Source organism: Tinamus guttatus, unplaced genomic scaffold (assembly GCF_059628265.1).
Source record: "Tinamus guttatus ecotype Peru unplaced genomic scaffold, ASM5962826v1 Tinamus_guttatus_pri_ptg000618c, whole genome shotgun sequence".
Taxonomy (NCBI): Eukaryota; Metazoa; Chordata; class Aves; order Tinamiformes; family Tinamidae; genus Tinamus; species Tinamus guttatus.
The window spans coordinates 1,599,201-1,616,704 of record NW_028289152.1 but is presented as its reverse complement, the minus strand read 5'-3'; the positions used below and the strand labels follow the sequence as shown (position 1 = coordinate 1,616,704).

General features: G+C 48.7%; 2 protein-coding genes across 2 annotated transcripts in view; one reads left to right on the top strand and one right to left on the bottom strand.

Moving 5' to 3' along the window:
• LOC148592355 (coiled-coil domain-containing protein 81-like) overlaps nucleotides 1-17,504 on the top strand; it is a 129,989-nt gene that overhangs the window by 40,197 nt on the left and 72,288 nt on the right. The gene's annotated exons all lie outside the window — the stretch shown is intronic.
• Nucleotides 9,914-17,504, bottom strand: part of LOC148592356 (uncharacterized) — a 68,666-nt gene continuing 61,075 nt past the window's right edge. The window contains exons 6-8 of the mRNA XM_088535160.1: nucleotides 17,051-17,168; nucleotides 16,091-16,214; nucleotides 9,914-10,024 (exon numbers count right to left, since the gene is read on the bottom strand). Of these exons, the coding sequence (XP_088391286.1) occupies nucleotides 9,914-10,024; nucleotides 16,091-16,214; nucleotides 17,051-17,168 (353 nt within the window). The remainder of the gene's footprint in view (nucleotides 10,025-16,090; nucleotides 16,215-17,050; nucleotides 17,169-17,504) is intronic.

Here is a 17,504-nt window from a genome sequence, read left to right as displayed (position 1 = left end):
GACCTCGGCAGCCTGCGCTGCGCTCTCCCTGCAGCAGTGACCGAACCAGGAAGACGGTGGTTTCTCTCTGGGCTCAGTGCCCCAAGCAGTGTCACTGCATGCAGCCACTGTGGCAGCTCCAGGACCTGCTCCCAGGGATTGGGCTGCAGGGGCAGCTCCTGTTGCCTTTGCACTCATGGGTGCTGGGTGCAGGTCCTAGAAGTGCAGTGCAATTTCTCATCAGTGATGCTGCGTCTCACCTCACCTACTGCTGCTGCACACTTTCATACATTTCCATTACATTAGGCTTTCATGTATGGTTATGTATTTTACTTTTTTAACAGAACAAGTGCTCTTTTTTATTGAGAAATGCTGGGCATTTTATTAGATACTTCAAATATTATTGTGTCTTTCGTTTCTTTTTAGCACCTTACTTTAAAATGCTTTCATGGGATGCTATTCTTATCCTCTCTGGAGCACCCTGCTTTTAACTTCTTCATCTTCACCTTCCCAGCAAGCCTGTGGCTTGGAGGCAGATTGTGAGGTCACTGCTGCTTGAGTGCCTGATAGGCCAGCAGCAGGCGCATGGGTGGGATATATGCTTCTGAGGTCATTCCAGCTGCAGTAGCTGATGGGTCAGCAGCAGGCTCATGGCTTGGATGCTGACCCTCACGTCAGGGCTCCCTCAGTACCTCACAGGGCAGCAGCAGGTAAATGCCTTGGATGTTGTGAGCTCACTTCCCCCAGAGCCCCGATAGATCAGCAGCAGGCGCATAACTTTTGATGCTGATTGTGAGGTCGCAGCAGCTGGAATGCCTGTTAGGCCAGCAGCAGGCACATGGCCACGTGGCAGGAGTGTTGACTGTGAGGTCGCAGTCCTGCTGTGAGGACTCAGCACCTGATAGGCCACTAGAATGCACATTAGATGGAAGGTGACTGTGAGGCCACAGCTCCCTGAGTGCCTCATGGGTACAGGGCTCAGGTGCTGATTTTTTTCTGGTTTTGGCAGAACAGTAGCAGAGCCATGGCTTGCAATTGACTGTGAGGTCACTTGTGCCCGAGTACCTCATGGGCAAGGAGCAAGCACATGGCTTGCTCACTGACTGTTAACTGGCATGGTGCATGAGGGACACAGTGGGGACAGGACCAGGCAAGGCAGGAGTTTTTATTCCCCCAAAGACTTTGAAAATGGACTTTCTCACAACATCCCTTTTCATCATTGCTCATGTTCCGTTTCCACCTTAAGGAAGAAAATTAAGCAGTCCCAAGTGGCTTCACTTGGTTGAATGTTTCCTCTCTCTTGCGCCTATTCTTCCACCAAAAAGAGGCATCTGCGGACATTTTTCTCATGCCTTTCTTTGCGGGTGAAATTAACTCTTTCTTCTCCAAGAGCCTTTGCACTCAATTTCCATGCTTGGAAACTTCTGACATACTACAGTCCCCAAGGTGATATTAGAGCAGGAGTACACATGGAGAAACCTAGCACAGACAATGCAGGAAAACCAAGCAAGCTCCCTGCTGCTGGACAGGAGTCATTTCCATAGCCCACAAACCCTTGAAATCAGAGATTCCTAACACTGCAGGCCTACATGCTGCTGGGACAGGGGTGATCTCTCAAAGTCCATTCTTCACCAGGTGCAAGCTCTTGGTCTATCAGGGACCCAAAGAGAGATATCGTCATAGTCATGTTCTTGCTCCTGGCCTGTAAGCCTCTGAGAGAGAAATTAACCTCACTGTAACTTCTTCAGCCCTAAGACAAATGCTGATGTACAGAATCATAGAATCATAGAATGCTTAAGGTTGGAAGGGACCTCTAGAGGTCATCTAGTCCAACCCCCCTGCACACACAGGGTCACCTAGAGCATGTGGCACAGGACTGCATCCAAGTGGGTTTTGAAGATCTCCAGAGAAGGAGACTCCACAACCTCTACAGGCAGCCTGTTCCAGTGCTCTGTCACCCTCACTATTAAAAAATTTTTCCTTAAGTTCATGTGGAACTTTTGGTGCTTCAGTTTGTGGCCATGACCTCTAATTCTGTCGGTGGCCACCACTGAAAAGAGACCAGCACCATCCTCCTCACTCCCTCCCTTGAGGTACTTACATGTACTGATCAGATCCCCTCTCAGCCTTCTCTTCTCCAGGCTGTACAGGCCCAGCTCCCTCAGCCTTTCCTCATAGGGCAGATGTTCCAGGCCCCTGATCATCCTTGTAGCCCTGCGCTGGACTCTCTCCAGCAGCTCCACATCCCTCTTGTACTGTGGAGCCCAGAACTGGACACAATACTCCAGATGCGGCCTCACCAGGGCTGAGTAGAGGGGCAGGATCACATCCCTCAACCTGCTGGTGATGCTCTTCTTAATGCACCCCAGGATCCCATTGGCCTTCTTGGCCACGAGGGCACACTGCTGCCTCATGGTCAACTTATCATCCACCATGACACCCAGGTCTTTCTCTGCGGAGCTGCTCTCCAGAAGGTCAGTCCCCAGCCTGTACTAGTGTCTGGGGTTACTCCTCCCCAGGTGCAGAACCTTGCACTTGGCCTTGTTGAATTGCATGAGGTTTTTCACTGCCCAGTTGTCCAGTCTGTCCAGGTCCCTCTGGATGGCAGCGCAGCCCTCAGGGGTATCATCTGTTCAGGCAGATGTGATCTCAGAAGCACAGACCTAGTTGTGCTCTGGTAGAAGTCACAGTCACTTTCCAGCTGCAGCTCTGCTGCTATCCAATCAGTTCTTCACTCAGCAGGGACCTCACAAGGAAAACAGGCAAGCCTTCATTCAGCTGCTGGCCTATCAGGTACTCCAGAAGAAAGGACCTCATCAACAGTCAAGCCATGAGGCTTCTGCTGACTGCTCAGCTACTCACAGGGACTTGACGCTGTTTTTATCCTGTCAGAGTTCTCATAAACACTGGTGACCTCACTCTCTGTCCCTGACCATGGGGCTGTTGCCACCTGTAGCTCCCCCTGTCTTCCTCCAAGGCTGTGCCAGCTCCTGAACAGCCTCCCCGATTCACCTCATGGCTTCCCAAGGCTCACAGTGAGCAAAACAGCCAGCAGACACCAGCTACTACACCAAAAAAATAAAAAAAAATGAGCTTTTGCCTAGGTCTTACCTACACCTTGGTCTATGACATATTAGGAATCGGAGAAAAGCCTGTGAGTAATTCTTAGCACTAACTTCTAATGGGAGGATTGCATGGGAGCAGAGACGATGAAACTGAAGACAGCAGGGCCTCCTGTTCCAGTCAGGGCGGCAAGCCTTCCCTCAGCTGCCAGCTGTGGTTCCTTCTAAAATGCGGCACAAACACAGCAAATCCTCTGCACTTCTCTCGCACTGGCTCCCCAGGAGCTGCTGCAACTCAGGACATGGCCTCCAACCCCCCAGGGCGGGTGCAGCGTGGGCCCTGCCTCCAGGCCCAGGCTGCGGAGGAAGCTGCCCTGCCTGCTGCGAGCACAGGAAGCTGCCTCACTGCTGGCGCTGCTGCCCAAGGGCTGTTTGCCCCATGCCCTGAGCGAGCAAGCAGCCACACCGCCCTGTGCCCTGCTGTGCTGTGCTGTCCACAGGCACCACAGGCACCGTCCCACAGAGCTGTGCCCTGCTCTCCCGCCCGCTCCACTCTGCCCTCCTGCTCAGACTCCCCTCACACATCTCCTTTCCTGCCTCTTTGCCTTCTGCCTCCTTCCTCTTTCTCTACTCTCTCTGCTGTCCCCCAGCTCTGGGGATGGTAGCAGTGCCTGGCACCAACCGCCATGGAGCCAGCACTGTGAAATGTTGGGGCACTGCATGTGCTGAGTTCAACTGGAACTGGCCAGCAGTTATCAAAGACAGTGGGAAGGGAGAGAGGAGAAGAATTGCATTTCTGGGAGAAAAAGGAATTGGAACTCATGGGCTGTATCTAAAGAACTCCAAGTTGGATGCGAAAATAAAGTTAAAGCGTTGCCATAAGGACATGTAAGATATTTACGCTGTTCAGCCGTACCACTGGTTTCATCTTACTCTATGTGCTGTTAACTGTCCAAGATTGCAAATAAACTTCCCACTGATCTCACTTTAGGGTTATGAAACACATTTGTGGACACTGTTTCTCTTTGTCAACATAGCATTGCAGCCTCCAGACAAAAATCCAAGTGACATGACTGAGTTTAGTAGTTCAGAAGAAACAAAAATAAAAATGGAGAAAAGTGACACAGTGCGGACAACCTGATCTCCCTTTGCACCTGTGCATTTAACTGATTTTCACATTGAAATAGCAAAGGATTAACATAAACTTTGTGGCTTAAATGTCAATAGGTGATAACACCTGGGAAGACCTGGTGAGGAGGCAATGTCTGGCAGAGAACATGGAAGCAGCCTCAATGTGTGAAACTACCCATTGGCCAAATTCCCACCAGGACCAGGCAGGCATATCCGATTTGTCAACAATGTCCGGCTGCTTCTTTGCTTAGCGCAGCTGAGGTAAGGAAATTGTTCTAGCAGATAAAAGGGAGCCCTTGGTTTACATTGGGCAAGTTCCAACTGCTCATCCAACTCATGCGTCCAGCATCCTCCTGTCAGCAACCACCCTGCATGCCTCCCTGGGCTCCCCATGCCGCCTGGAGTCCAAGTCTTCTATTAAATCTGTTCTGTTTAATCCCTCACAAACTTTAAGTGTCTCTGCCAATATCCGCTGCTTTCTTGCCTGCCTTCCTGTCACTGGAACAAATGCCAACATTGTGTTAAGGTTTTTGTTATGCTCTTTTAACAAGCTCTTGCTAAATTTTATTCCCACGACATAACTCACTGTTGTTTTGATGATCCTGCAAGTTGGAAGGACAAAGATGACTACACAAACCCATATATATATGTGTGTGGGTTTGTGCCCTGCGCATACATATATACATATATATGTATATGTATATATATGTGTGTGTGTTTTATCTAAAAAGATACACAACACTTTCTTTGGTCCTTAATGTTTTAAGACATGCTGTGTTTTAAATCAACATACCCAAATACTCTCTGGATGTTTTCTGTGTGGGAAAAAGAAGCTGAGTCAATTTGATCAATGATTACAATGTATTTCATTGGAACTATAATTCCTACTTTTATCTTCATGCTTTCTTCTTGCACATGTTTATAAAAGCCTCCTTGAATTTTTTTTCTTTCCTCTCCTCTCTGCTGTACATCCTCTCACACTTAAAACAGCCAAGACTGCATAGAAAGACCCAGCACTCTGAAGAGTTTGACACACGTATTTACCTGTTGTAGTCAAGCAGTGTTTCCTTCTGTCTACTAGGCATGTGATGAGACTCATCTTCAAAGAAGCCTCAATACTACTGAATGCATCATCTTTTATGATAGGATTTGTATTGTCTGAAAGACCAAAGATGCTCATTTACTTCCCTGAATAGTCCCTATCCCTCACTTGCATTAGCACAGCTTTGAAATGAGTGTTGATATATATGATCTTGCATTTCTTGATTTAATGGGAACATGCTATTTGCTTGAAACTTTATCCTACCACACATCTGAGACTGTACCAGTCTCTGCAAAGCACTCTTGAATATTATGATTTGTCTGTTTCTGCAATGGTGAAAACTCCTCTTAAGAAAAATGATTGTCAGGAATGCCTCATGTAGTTCTGCAACACCAAAACAATATATATAATATGTGTATACCTGTATACATTTATATATCATGACAGAACACTTAGGTCACCACATAAGTGCATGAACTATGTGTTACACAGTTCATTGGTACCAGTTGAGAAATCTTGGTATAAAATCAAGAGAAGACTTCAGTGTGTGGAAAACAAAACAAAACCGAACCCTGCTTGCATGAATGAACACGGTGATGAATTTATTCAGTGGACTCTGGGCTCCATTCTGGATCCATGGCAGCAGGACCTATCGTGAGTCCCCAGTACCCAACCCAGTATGGAGGCAGCTCAGGCTTCCCTGGAGAGCTTGAGCCCCATAGGGAACAGCCCTGTTGTCTTCAGAGGCAGAAGCATCCTAACAGTCCATGTCACAGCCCAGTTCCTGCTGACCAGCCACGCAGACTGAAGTGACTTCACAGGCACTTTACTGATGTTGGTCTAACCAATAGCTGGACAAAAGTGACCTCACAATCTACACGGAATCCAAGGGTGACTTTGCAAGAACCCTCAGCAACCAAGCTGCTCCTGGACAGAGATGTCTGTCTGCAGCGCCTGCCAGGTTGCCATGGGGTCCCATGGGTCCCAGGGGGCCAGGCCCAGCTCCACAATAGTATTACCCAATATATAAATATATTGTCCAATAAGAAGCTTCTGGGATGGAGTAGGATACAGTTCCTTCCTGTGTGTTACACAAACTCAGGAGGTTTCCTTGCCCAAGCTATGGGGCACACAAGCTTGTCTAAGCTCCCACTGCAGTCAGTGGAGATGAAGGGAGGAAGCCAGCCGTTCAGGCATACACACACATTTTGACTTTTGAAGGGGCAAATGTCCAACATGTAGGAATGTCTACTTGCTCTGATGCAGCAACTGTGAGACTCACAGCCTTCTAGACTATTACCTAAGGGCTGGGTGGAGAATCTCCTTTACAACATGCAGTGACCCTTGATGCCTGCATTCTCTAGAACATCACTCAAAAAGAAGCTCAGGCCTATGCAAACCCAGGCTTATGTAAGAGCTTCTGTAATTCAGAGCAGACACTTGATTTAATGCAGTAACAATAGGTCTGCAAGGGCCATGTCACATATATAGGATGTGACAACACATATATAGGACAACCACATTTCTAGTTAATTCGAGATGAGATCAACAGGAAAATCAGGCCCTTTCAGAGTGTTTGGTGGGCAAACACTCCAGAGCATCTTGGATTGCCCACCTCTTCCCAAACAATAGATCCCCACCTGTGCCTTTAGGCACACACTAATAGCTGACACAATGAGCTTCAGTACAGGGGACATTGAGATATTTGGGCATTCAGCCAATGGAATCCTCATGGAGTTAGTTAAGGAGATAGGATAAGTCCTGCACATGGGGAAGAATACCCCCCATATATCAGGACATGTTGGCACCTGACTGCCTCAGGAACGGCCTGAGGAGAAGGGCCTAGATGTTGTGAGGGACACTGTGCAAGGCAGTGGTGCATGCTCACTGTGAGTAAGCCCTGATGCCCATAAGGTTTAATCAGTAGGAGTACGGCCATCCAGACAAAGAGAGTTATTTTATCATCCTTGACTCAGCACTGCTGTGTGCCATTGTTGGGCTGCCAGGAGCTTTCCTTTGTAGCAAGAAGCAGCATGGAAAGAGGAAACAACACCAAACTGTAGGCTAGGAAGCTCAGACTGGCATTAGCATGAAGAAATATCACTTGAAGGGTAGTGCTGTGGTGCAACAAATCACCAAGAGGGAATCAGTGAAAATCCTATGGCTTTGTGTTTCAAGAAAGAGACGGTATGGATAGAAAGACAACAGTGAAGGGAGGGAGATGCCAGGGTGAGAAAGATGGGAAGCAGTTTGGGTGACACCTGCAGAGCTCTAGAGCAATACAGAAATGTAACTCATTAATCAAGCAGAAGTAGATGTTCCATCATCATCTGACAACAATTTTTTTCACTTCATCACCATGAGTTAGTACTGCTATGTTTAAAATGCTGATGATATTGTCTGATGAACATGAACATGGAGTTTCACTTTCCACTTGTTGCTAAGTCGAAGCTTGCAGCCTACTACTGGTCAGCTAGGGAGTCCAATTCGATTTTTGAGACTGTTAAATTAATCTGGTACTGGCGTAACCATGGTGTTAGTAATGTGTTCTTCCCGGGATATTGGTGCTTTAGAAATTGCCCCATCAAAACAGCAGGGAGATTGTGACTTTTTGCTACAAGGTCTGAATGTTGTGTCTGGTTTTGAGGCATTCCCCTTCCTTTATGAGCAGGCCTGATCCACCCTTCTGAGAGCACTTTTTCTCTGCTTGTTGGAGGTGGGAAGTGACGACATGCAGGGCTGTGAGTGGACATACTGAGGAAGTGCTTGTTGCAAACCTTTGGAGGACTAGAAGGGAATGGATGTGATGGAGAGTTGGGTTTTCTTTGTTTTTGGGGCACTTGGACATGTCCTGTGTGCTGCCCTCTGTGGTTCTGTGCCCTGTATGTCACTGACACAGACACACTTACTGACTGTCAATCCCTGTTACAGAGCCTGGTGGTGGTCCCTGTGTCTCAGTGCTCCAAATGAGAGGAGGTAACTGGAAAGAGCAGTGCTGTGGGTGGGAGTGCTTCCAGGCTGGGGAACAGGGGAGTGCTGCAACGTGAGGAGGTGAGGTTCCTCTCAGAGCCCAAGCTGATGTGGTGGCATGGGCCAGAGATGGTGGCAGCCTGTTGCCTTTGCTGCAGTGAGGTTCAGGCCTTGAGCTTGATAAGTTCTTGACAGGGTTTGCAGGCAGGACACTGCTTAAAGGCCAGGGAAGGTTTCCCCTTCTTCTGAGATGTGAAGCAAGCTTGCTTTTCCCCTGCTTTCCTAGTGTATTTGCTAATGAGAGCTTTCCCCTGCAGCAGTGTTTGCTGAGGCTGAAAGGAGGCCCTGGGAGATGTTCATTGCCAGCTGGGCATTAGTGCTGGAAGCTCTTTGAAGGCATGAAGGCCTTCTGGTGTGATTAGTTTTTGTAGATGGGCAAGTATGTTCTTGGGAGCTGACTCTCAAGTGGCTGAGTCCTTCCTGGGTCAGATGTATTTGGAGGAGCCTCTTTGAATAGGAGAACCAAGGCAAGAGTGCCTTGCAAAGACGACACCATCCAGGTGTCTCTTCCTTTTAGATGCAGACTCTACAAGGTCCTTCACCATCCAGGTGTAGTGTGGCCTTTCTGTGCTGCAGTGGGAAAATGAGGGAGCACCCAATGCATAGACATCAGCATGCTACGTGTTGACCCTGTTGACCCGTTTTTCACCTGCACTTCATGGTGGATATGAGGAGATACACTTAGCTCTAGGTGCATTGCTTAGAGTAGCTGCAGTCAAAGAAGTGATGGTGAGCACACACATCCTACAACTCTCTTCCCAACTTTTTGGCATGTATTATGGCCTCTCTGTTCTTGATGCATTTTATCCCTGACTCCCTTGTGGGTACCTTGTGTGCTGCGAAGATGAGTTGTCATGCAAGTGTAAGAGAGCCTGTGGTTCTGCCTTCTTTTTGTTCAAATGCGAATGCCTTTTGTCATTTCATAAGAAGATGTTTCTTGTGCCTCACAGCTCTAGGGAAGAGAAAGCCTGAGGATGGGAGGCTTGATGATGAGGCTCAGCACCTCTTGAAAGCTCACAGGGGCTACAAGTAGGGAAGCACCTTGGGTGAATGCCTTGAGGGCATGAGAAGCAAAAGTGAGAGGCAAGAGCTGGCCTGCCAGCCCCCTTGAGAGTACTTCTCTGCTTCCTGTAGGTGAGAAGTGGCAAAGCACAGGGCTGTGAGTAGGCATTCTGATGAAATGTCTGTTGAGATGGAGAGTTGGACCTTTTGCCACGTGATGGCCCCAGGATTTGGCTGCTCAGCATGGGAGGAGGTGGCTGGAGAGAGCTTTGCTCTGCTCCCAGAGCCCAGATTGCTATCCTAGTATCCTTCTGGAAGACCATGGTGAGGGCTGTTGACAGCGATGTTCCCTCCTCGATAGGAGCCACGGATGCTCACAGTTTGGTGCTTTCTGTCAGCTGAGGTTCATGCTTGCAGTTTCTGAAGTTCTTGATGCCTCTGTGACTCTTTGGGATTTTATTGACTCCCCGGGGCAAAGTTTCCTTCTCCCTCCTTAAAAGCTTTCTGCTGAATATGGACCTCATTGCATCTTCCCATCTAAGACCCTAATCCATTCTGATCCCTAAGAGGAATGGCTCATTCATCAAAGCAGTCAGAGCCATTTCTCCACTTTGTGCCTTCCCAGAGCCTTTCGGGGGAGATGCCATCTCAGAAGAAGCCAAGCCTCTCAGGGTGGTGCGTAGCTCTGAGACTGCTCTCCTTGGTCATCGGTGGAGGCGGCATCTCCAGAGCCCCAGATACCTTTGGAAAGAGTCTCAGAATAGCAGATGCCTTGAGCCTGCAAGGGGGCGGCATCTGCAGGCAGGGGTCCAATGCCATTCTCCAGTGAAGTTTTGATTATCTCCTAGGATCGAGATCTGAGAATCTCTCTGGATCTCTGTGCCACAGTTTGGTCACCATCCTCATGGAGAAAAATATTTGTTTTTAAAATCTAGGAAGAGTTTCTCATTGTCCAACATGACCCTGTAGCCTCTCATGCTATTAGTGTGCATCTACAAGAAAATCTGTCTTCAATGTGCTGTAACTGTGCACAGCGTGAAGATCCCCCATGACTGAACAAAGCCAGCTTTCCCAGCCTCTCTGCCCCACACTCCAGCCCCTCACCATCTGAGTGTCCCTGTACTCGAGGTACTGACAGACCAGTGGTAGGAGCATGGCTGCTGTTTCTGTTGCTGAGGTCACTTGTAAATCCATGCCTTCCAGGACAGCCCGAGCCCCATGGTTGCTGTCTGTGGTTATGAGGTCAGGGTGCCTCAGTGCATGATATTTGAGGGATAGATAAATGTCCTTGTGAGATCACCTCTGCCAGAGGCCCTGAGGGGCCAGTGCCTGAGCCGTGCCTGCTGCTTTGGTTGTGAGGTCTCTTGTGTCCTGGGGAATGATAGCCCTGTTCTGGTTGTGTGGTTGTTGCTTATGGTTGTGAGGTCACTTGTGCCTAATGGCCTGATAGGCCAGTCCTGGTCATGTGGCTGTTTTGGGTGGTTGTGAGGTCACCTCCGCCTGAGGCACTGACATGCCAGCACTAGACTCATGGCTGCTCTTTGTGCTTGTGACATTAGCAAGGCTGCTGTCTGTGGCTGTACAGACACTTGTCTCTCAGTGCCTGATAGGCTAGTCCTGGTTATGTTGCTGCTGTTTGGGCTTGTGAGGTCACCAGTGACCAGTGCCTAATAACCCAGAACTGGTTACAGAACTGCTGTTTGGGCTTTTGAGGTTACTTGTGTCTCGCTGAAGCTGGCTTGGCTGTGTCAGGACCTTCTGGTGTGGAAGTGGAGAGCAAAAAAAAAAAAAGTATGAAGAGTAGCTGGAAGCAGGAACAGGCTGCAGTTGAGGAATAGAGAAACAAGTCCTGGGTATGCAGTGATGGGGTCAGGGCCACAGCTCAGCTGGAGCTGAGACTTGCAAGAGAAGTCACGGAAAACAGGAGTTTTCTCTGCTAAATGAGTAGACTGAACTGGAAAGTACAGGTACCTTGCTGAATGGGGTGGTTTTGCTAATGGCAGCAAAGCAGGTGAAGCTGAGCTCCTGTGTATCGCCTTTGCCTCAGGCTTCAGCAAAGGGTCTCTGGGCCTCTATGCTTAGGGAAGGGATTCAAGGAGGAAAAGAGCAAGGAGCAGTGCAGGAGGATGAAGTCAGGATCCTTTGATCCAAGTGGGCAGGCTGTCTGTTAGACCTGCCTGGAGATAACAGGGCTCATTCTAAGCCTGGTTACTCTCACCAGACCTGATTCTGGTTTTGGCCCTGATTTGGCAGTTGGCTTCTGGGCTTGAACATGAACCTCTTTCTTTATACCTCACAGTACTTCTTAATAAAATTCCTCAAAAACTCCAAAGTCTTCAATACTGGTGAACCTAACTACAGATGGGATCTGTGCTGTGTGCCATAAATGGACCCAAGGTCCATCCCAAGCTGTATTAGCTTGCCATTCCCAGCATCTGAAGGGACATGTTTATAATTTGCGCTCACCTTTATCTGTGATATGTTAATAGAATAGTTCTTCTGGGGGGGGCAGAAAGGAGAGAGAATTTGTACCTTTATTTTGTGATTCAAAAGCACTGGCACCGCCTGGTAAAAAGGGGACGCGATGGCTGCAGGAGGACTTGGGCAAGAGGAGGAGTTTGATTGCATGGGAGGTGAGGGAGATGGTGCAAGGCAGTGCCTGGGGGTATCATAAACGCTTCTCGAAAGGACTGGGAAGTGACAACGTCCCAATTTATTTCCAGTCCTAGGCAGTTGTCAAACAGGATGAAGTATCCACGTGCTCTTCTCTGGACACAGGACAGAGAAGAATAGCACAGAGGGGTTCCTCTGGGGCCCCTAATAAACATCCTTCTGCATCCTGTCCTTCTTGCTGAAAGGGCACAAGACAGGATAGAAAATGGATTCCCTGAGCTTTAGCAAGAAGGCTAAGAGGTGTCTGCAAAACTGACTTCACAACAGCCCCAGATGAGTGACTGGCAGTCTGTTTTTGCCCCCAAATTTACCTTCCTTTGCATTCCACAGTATCACAGAGCATCTGAGTTGGAAAGATCCTTTAGAGACCATGTAGTCCAAACCCCTGCTCAAGTATTTCCACCTAAAGCATCTTGCTCAGGGCCCCATCCATACAGCTTGTAAATATCTCCAAGGATAGAGACTCTCTAACTTCTCTGGTCAACCTGTGCTCTGTTACCCTCACACTCAAGAAGGTTTTTCATCTGTTCGCACAAAACTTCCTGTATTTCTGTTCGTGCTGATCACATCCTGGGAATTACCTGTTCCCTCCATAGCAGCTCACAGCACAAGTATCTCGATCCTCCCCACTTGCCTTTCCCAAACCTACTCACCCACCCGACTGTCCTAGTCAGCCCAGGTGCACCACCTCATACACCCCCATCCCTGCAGAGAGGATGAAGCTCTGCTCACGAAACCCCACAAGCTGCTTTTGTCCTCTTGCCCTGGGCAGTCCTTTAGATCATTATCTTAAATTATCTTAATTTCTTTCTTGTTTCATTTTTATAGACTTTTTTTTTGCACTAGAAATTCCTGTTATAATGAGGCCGTAGAAAGGATATTTTTGTCTGTCCCACAGAGCCCAGTGGCTCAAACCCAGCCCCTGCCCACAACTGTCTGTGTCATTACTCATTCTTTGCATGCAGCAAGTCACACTCTGAGGTGCTGAGTTCTTTCAACATAGAGAGGAAAGCAGGGTGACTGGCTTCAGTGAAATGCTACATGTTTTGATGGCCAAATTTGCACCAATTTCAACATATCTATGTTAAAGTGATGTCTTAAAGGACTCCCTAAACATTAGCCACACTCCCTTTTCATTCCCCACATGGAAAATGAAGCGCAACTCCATTTGAGGTGACAACAGGGATTAGACTACTCTCACCCAGTCCCGGATGCCTTCAATACAGATGTCTCTGCCTAACCCAATTGTCTGGACTTCCCTTTCCCTTGTCAAGGGACAGAAAGAAGGTTTCTACCTAAGTGATCTTGAGGTGTTTCTTCTGGTGACCTGTTCATGTTCCAGAAAGTTTCCCGTGAGTCCTGGGTCACGTTTCCCAGCACCGCATGGGAACACAACCACCCCTGGGCGTTTTGGACAGCAACAGCCGTTGTATGTTGGCAAATGAGTAAAGGCCTGAATACAAACTGTTAGTCACAAGGTGAAACCTATTTGAAAAATAACACTATGCGAGAACTGGAAAAAAAGATACTCATTTCCACAACTTCCAATATTTTTATCAATTTGGTCTGTTCACCCACCAAGTAGGTAAAAAATAGCCAGATACTATCATAGACATAAATTCAAGGTTCATAAGACGTTAAACAAGATAAATTTAATAAAGGACTTGTGCTACAAGCTGCTTGGGAAGCCCCAGGAGGGACAAGGAGTTGCCAATGGGAGGCTGTTGGAGGCATCGGTTGGAGGCATGGGTCAGATGCCCGGGGAAGACTCAACTTGTTGTTCATGAGGACCACTTAAATCACTAGAATTGTTTCCTTATCTGAGCTGTGCTAACCTTGAGTAGCTTGGGACCCTTGTTATTCCCCTCATACCCACAAAAGCCTAGCACACAAGTGCACCCAACACACATTCAAGAGCCGAGAGTCCTCTCACACCATACAGGCAGTACTGGGCACCAGGAAGAGAGGCCCAGGCTCAAGCCCTTCCCTGCCTCAGAGGCCCTAAAACAGCTTTTTCTGCTTCTTCTGAAGAAAAGACCAGACACCAGGGCATGTGCTGGTTATGCTAGAGCCCTCTCCACAGCTTTCTCAGGGACCTACAAGAAGCAGGAGACCTCTAGGCCACAGACACCATGCTGCAGCCGAATAGTAGCAGTAACCATAACCTTGACAGAAAATTGTCCTGGCATCAGGAACTGACACTTCTAGCCCTGACAACTCAGCTGGTTGTTGTCTTCAGGCCTCTCCAGGGCTCACACACTGCAAACAGCAGAGTTCCCCACACCTAGAAGAGTCCACACCAGTTGGGGAATTTGGTTTAATTCAAGAAAACAAACAAACAAGCAAACAAACAAAAACTTCCTGTGCACTGGCATCATGGACAGTCACTGTTTCTTCTTCACTCTCCGAACACTGCCCTTCCTCCCAGTGCTAAGTAATGAGAAAGGAAGAAGCTGTGTTATGCACAGGGAGCAAGGCAGAGAAATACTGCAGACTAGCTCAGGTCAAGGTCACGTATGCTTGGATGTGCTTCTGATGGTGTTTCCAAGCTCTCTGTCATGTAACACCAACAAGGTCCCCCATGTACCTCATTAGCCTAGGGCAGAACCTTTTGGGACTAACAGTGGGGCTGATCCTGAGTCTGGGCTCCAGCCTTTAGGGAGAGGTTTGAAAAGGTGCAGACAAAACCTGGAGGCATCCCTTTGTGCTCCGCTGTTCAGGCCATCTAGGTCCCAGAGCTGAAGGCTGTTCTGAGCACCCAAGAACTACCTCTTGGATAGAAGGGAAGTCTGATCCAAGGCCAGGGTGGCTTGCTCATGGTGAAATGTGGCCATAGCATCACTGACATCCTCTCAACTCTGGCAGAGACCCCTCCTGCTTCTCTCCTCTGCACCACTCTGCTCCCATTTGCAGCCAAAGCCCTTCACCTCTAATGGAATACTGGACAGTTATTGAGGCTGCAGAGAGGTATTTAGCATCAGGTGGAACTCAGATCAATCCCACGCTGTGAAAAGACTCAGGATGCTCTATCCAAACTAGTGGTTCTGGGATTGGGAGTCTGATCCCTTGGAGGGTCTCTGCTACTCAGCATTCCCAGCCTGTTCCAGGAACTGGCACATACGTACCCTTTCTGTTGAGTCCCCTGTTGCCCATCCCATCTTTTCACCTCCTCCTCTGTGCAGGGGAAGGAAATATTCACCGTCCTGCCCCTATCTTCTCCCAGACGGCACTTGACGACTTCCTGAATCCTTGGCATTTCTTCAGCCAACTTTGCAGCAGTCGCCTTTGCTGTCCTTTGTCGGGGCAGGACTGAGCCTTTGGGAACCCTTGGCAGAATTTCAGTTCTCTGCTGAACCTGCAGGACAATTCCCAACAGATCTGTTCTCCACTTTCAAGTTCACTCAGTTGCTCTCAACTAAAGCAGCCAGGGACTATAGAAGTTGTGCAGTAAACACACCCTTGGCCTGGCCTGGCGTAGTACACCGCAAATGAGAACTGCTGCCCCAGCAGAGATACTGAAACATGAACTGGAGAATAGTGAAGGGCATCACAATATGCTGCAGGCTAAGTCCCAGCCTGATTAGGCTACACTGTCTTTCCAACAGGCACTTGTCTCTAATTCTCAAGTCTGTCTTGGTAGGTCATCAAGGAGCAGAGGGAATTGTCACTTGCAGAGCAGAAAATTTGAACTGCAGTCATGCTAGGGAGGGAGGGGGAAGGACAGCTACAGCAGGGCTGTTTTTCCTTACAGCCAAGGGTATTTCTCATGCCCTCCTAGGACTGCAGTCTTGAAACTGCCTGTCAACACCATCTTGGCCTTCAGTGAATTCTAGCAAGACTGAATATCCCTTTCCTGGTCCAATCAGCCATCTAGATGACCATGGAGCTGAACAGAAACTCCATCTTCAATGTCTGAAAGGCCCGGTAGGAACATTCGCACCAGAAACAGGGCCCAAAAGGGTCTTCTGGCGTGTGCAGTGAGAACGCAGCAGAAAAAGATGCATGGCAAAACCAGAGCACAACTCGTGTCTTTGTAAGCAAGCCCTAGACAAAGGCAGTAAGGGCTCCAAAGGAAACACTGGTAAGGGTCTTGCAGACTTGCTGTCCATTAGGACAATGCTTTTTTATAATTCAGGCTGTCTCAAGAAGCACCTCAGTCAGGAGCACCTACCTGTTCTGCCTCCACATCATCTTCCTTCATTGGCCCTGCAGCTGGTGGTTGGGTTTCAACCAATTGCCTCCTACCACCTTGTGCTGCTGCCTGCCTGGAGACTCCTGGCATAGATGGGAGTGCACTGCGAATACAAACCACGAGGAGTTGTATGAGCACAAGGCAAGCTGGATCTGCACCCTGTGCTCGCTGCATCTGTGCGTGCTAGGAGACATTGCTGGGAAAGGATCCCACAACAGCAGAGACAGAGCTTCTCTCTCACTCTGGAAGGGACCATGCTGCCTCTCCCAGACCATGCACACACACACTACCCTTGGGACTTGCCGTCCCCAACTCAGGATGAGATTTCAGGATACCTCTGAGCAAACAGAGAAGCACCTGCTATCAGGGGCTAACCACATCTTTCTTGTGTGGGCCACATCACCAGGTTAATGTGAAGGATCCAAAGTCACAAAATCCACCCCAAACTTAATGTGAGAACAACTCCTGCCCCAAGTTCCATGCGGCAGGATGGTTGGAATGTCACTTTGCCTTGCACGGCCACGTGCATTCCAGGCAAGGAAAGAGCTCCTCTGTGGTTCATGCCATCTCATTACAGACTCTCTGGCCTCTGGAACAGCCCCTTGGAGGAGCAAGCCTCACAAGAGCCAGGCTTTTCCTCAGACTTGCAAAATGGCCTTAGGCCCCCAGCCCTGCTGTCAGCCAGAAGAAATCCTCCTGTTTCCTTCTATCTCAAGGGGAAGGGTAGAAACCTCTCCTGGAATGAGGCCTTGCCTTGAATTTCATAAAGGCAAGAGACTTTGAAGTACAAACAGCAGAAATGAAAGACAGAGTGAGGGTCTATAAGGACTTGCTCTGGGCTTTCCATCCAGCAAGGATCCCCAGTCATTGTGGCATGGTCTAAAATACACGCAGGCTTATATGAGTAGGCCCCAATTTCCTTTGCTCGAAGCCTCTCACCTGGTGTGGAGCTCCATGCCCTCAGCTTTCTCCTCCTTCTCTTCTTCCACATTCAGAGGCACTAATATGGGTGGCAGGTGCCTCTCCCAGAGACGGAGGCGCTCAGCACGAAGCTCTTCTGTAAGCACAAGGCAAAAAAACACATCAGAGCAGAATCACAGAGGCCACTGGAACAGGAGTGATGTGCGGATCTGCTCCAGCCTGAGAACGGACTGTGAGGCCTCAACTGGAGTCTTTTAAATACACGCCTCCCAGGCAGCCTACCGCCTGTCCTCACATGGGCTGCTCTCCAACTATTTGTTTTTTTATCTGCAACATCATTTCTTGCCATGGTGCTTTGCTCCTGCTCTGTCATGTCCACAATGAGAAACAGGGGGCACTCAATGTTTTGTTTGTGACTGAAGAGAGTCTCTTTGGGGCAATAACTTCTTCACATGAGGGGAACAGGTCCTGG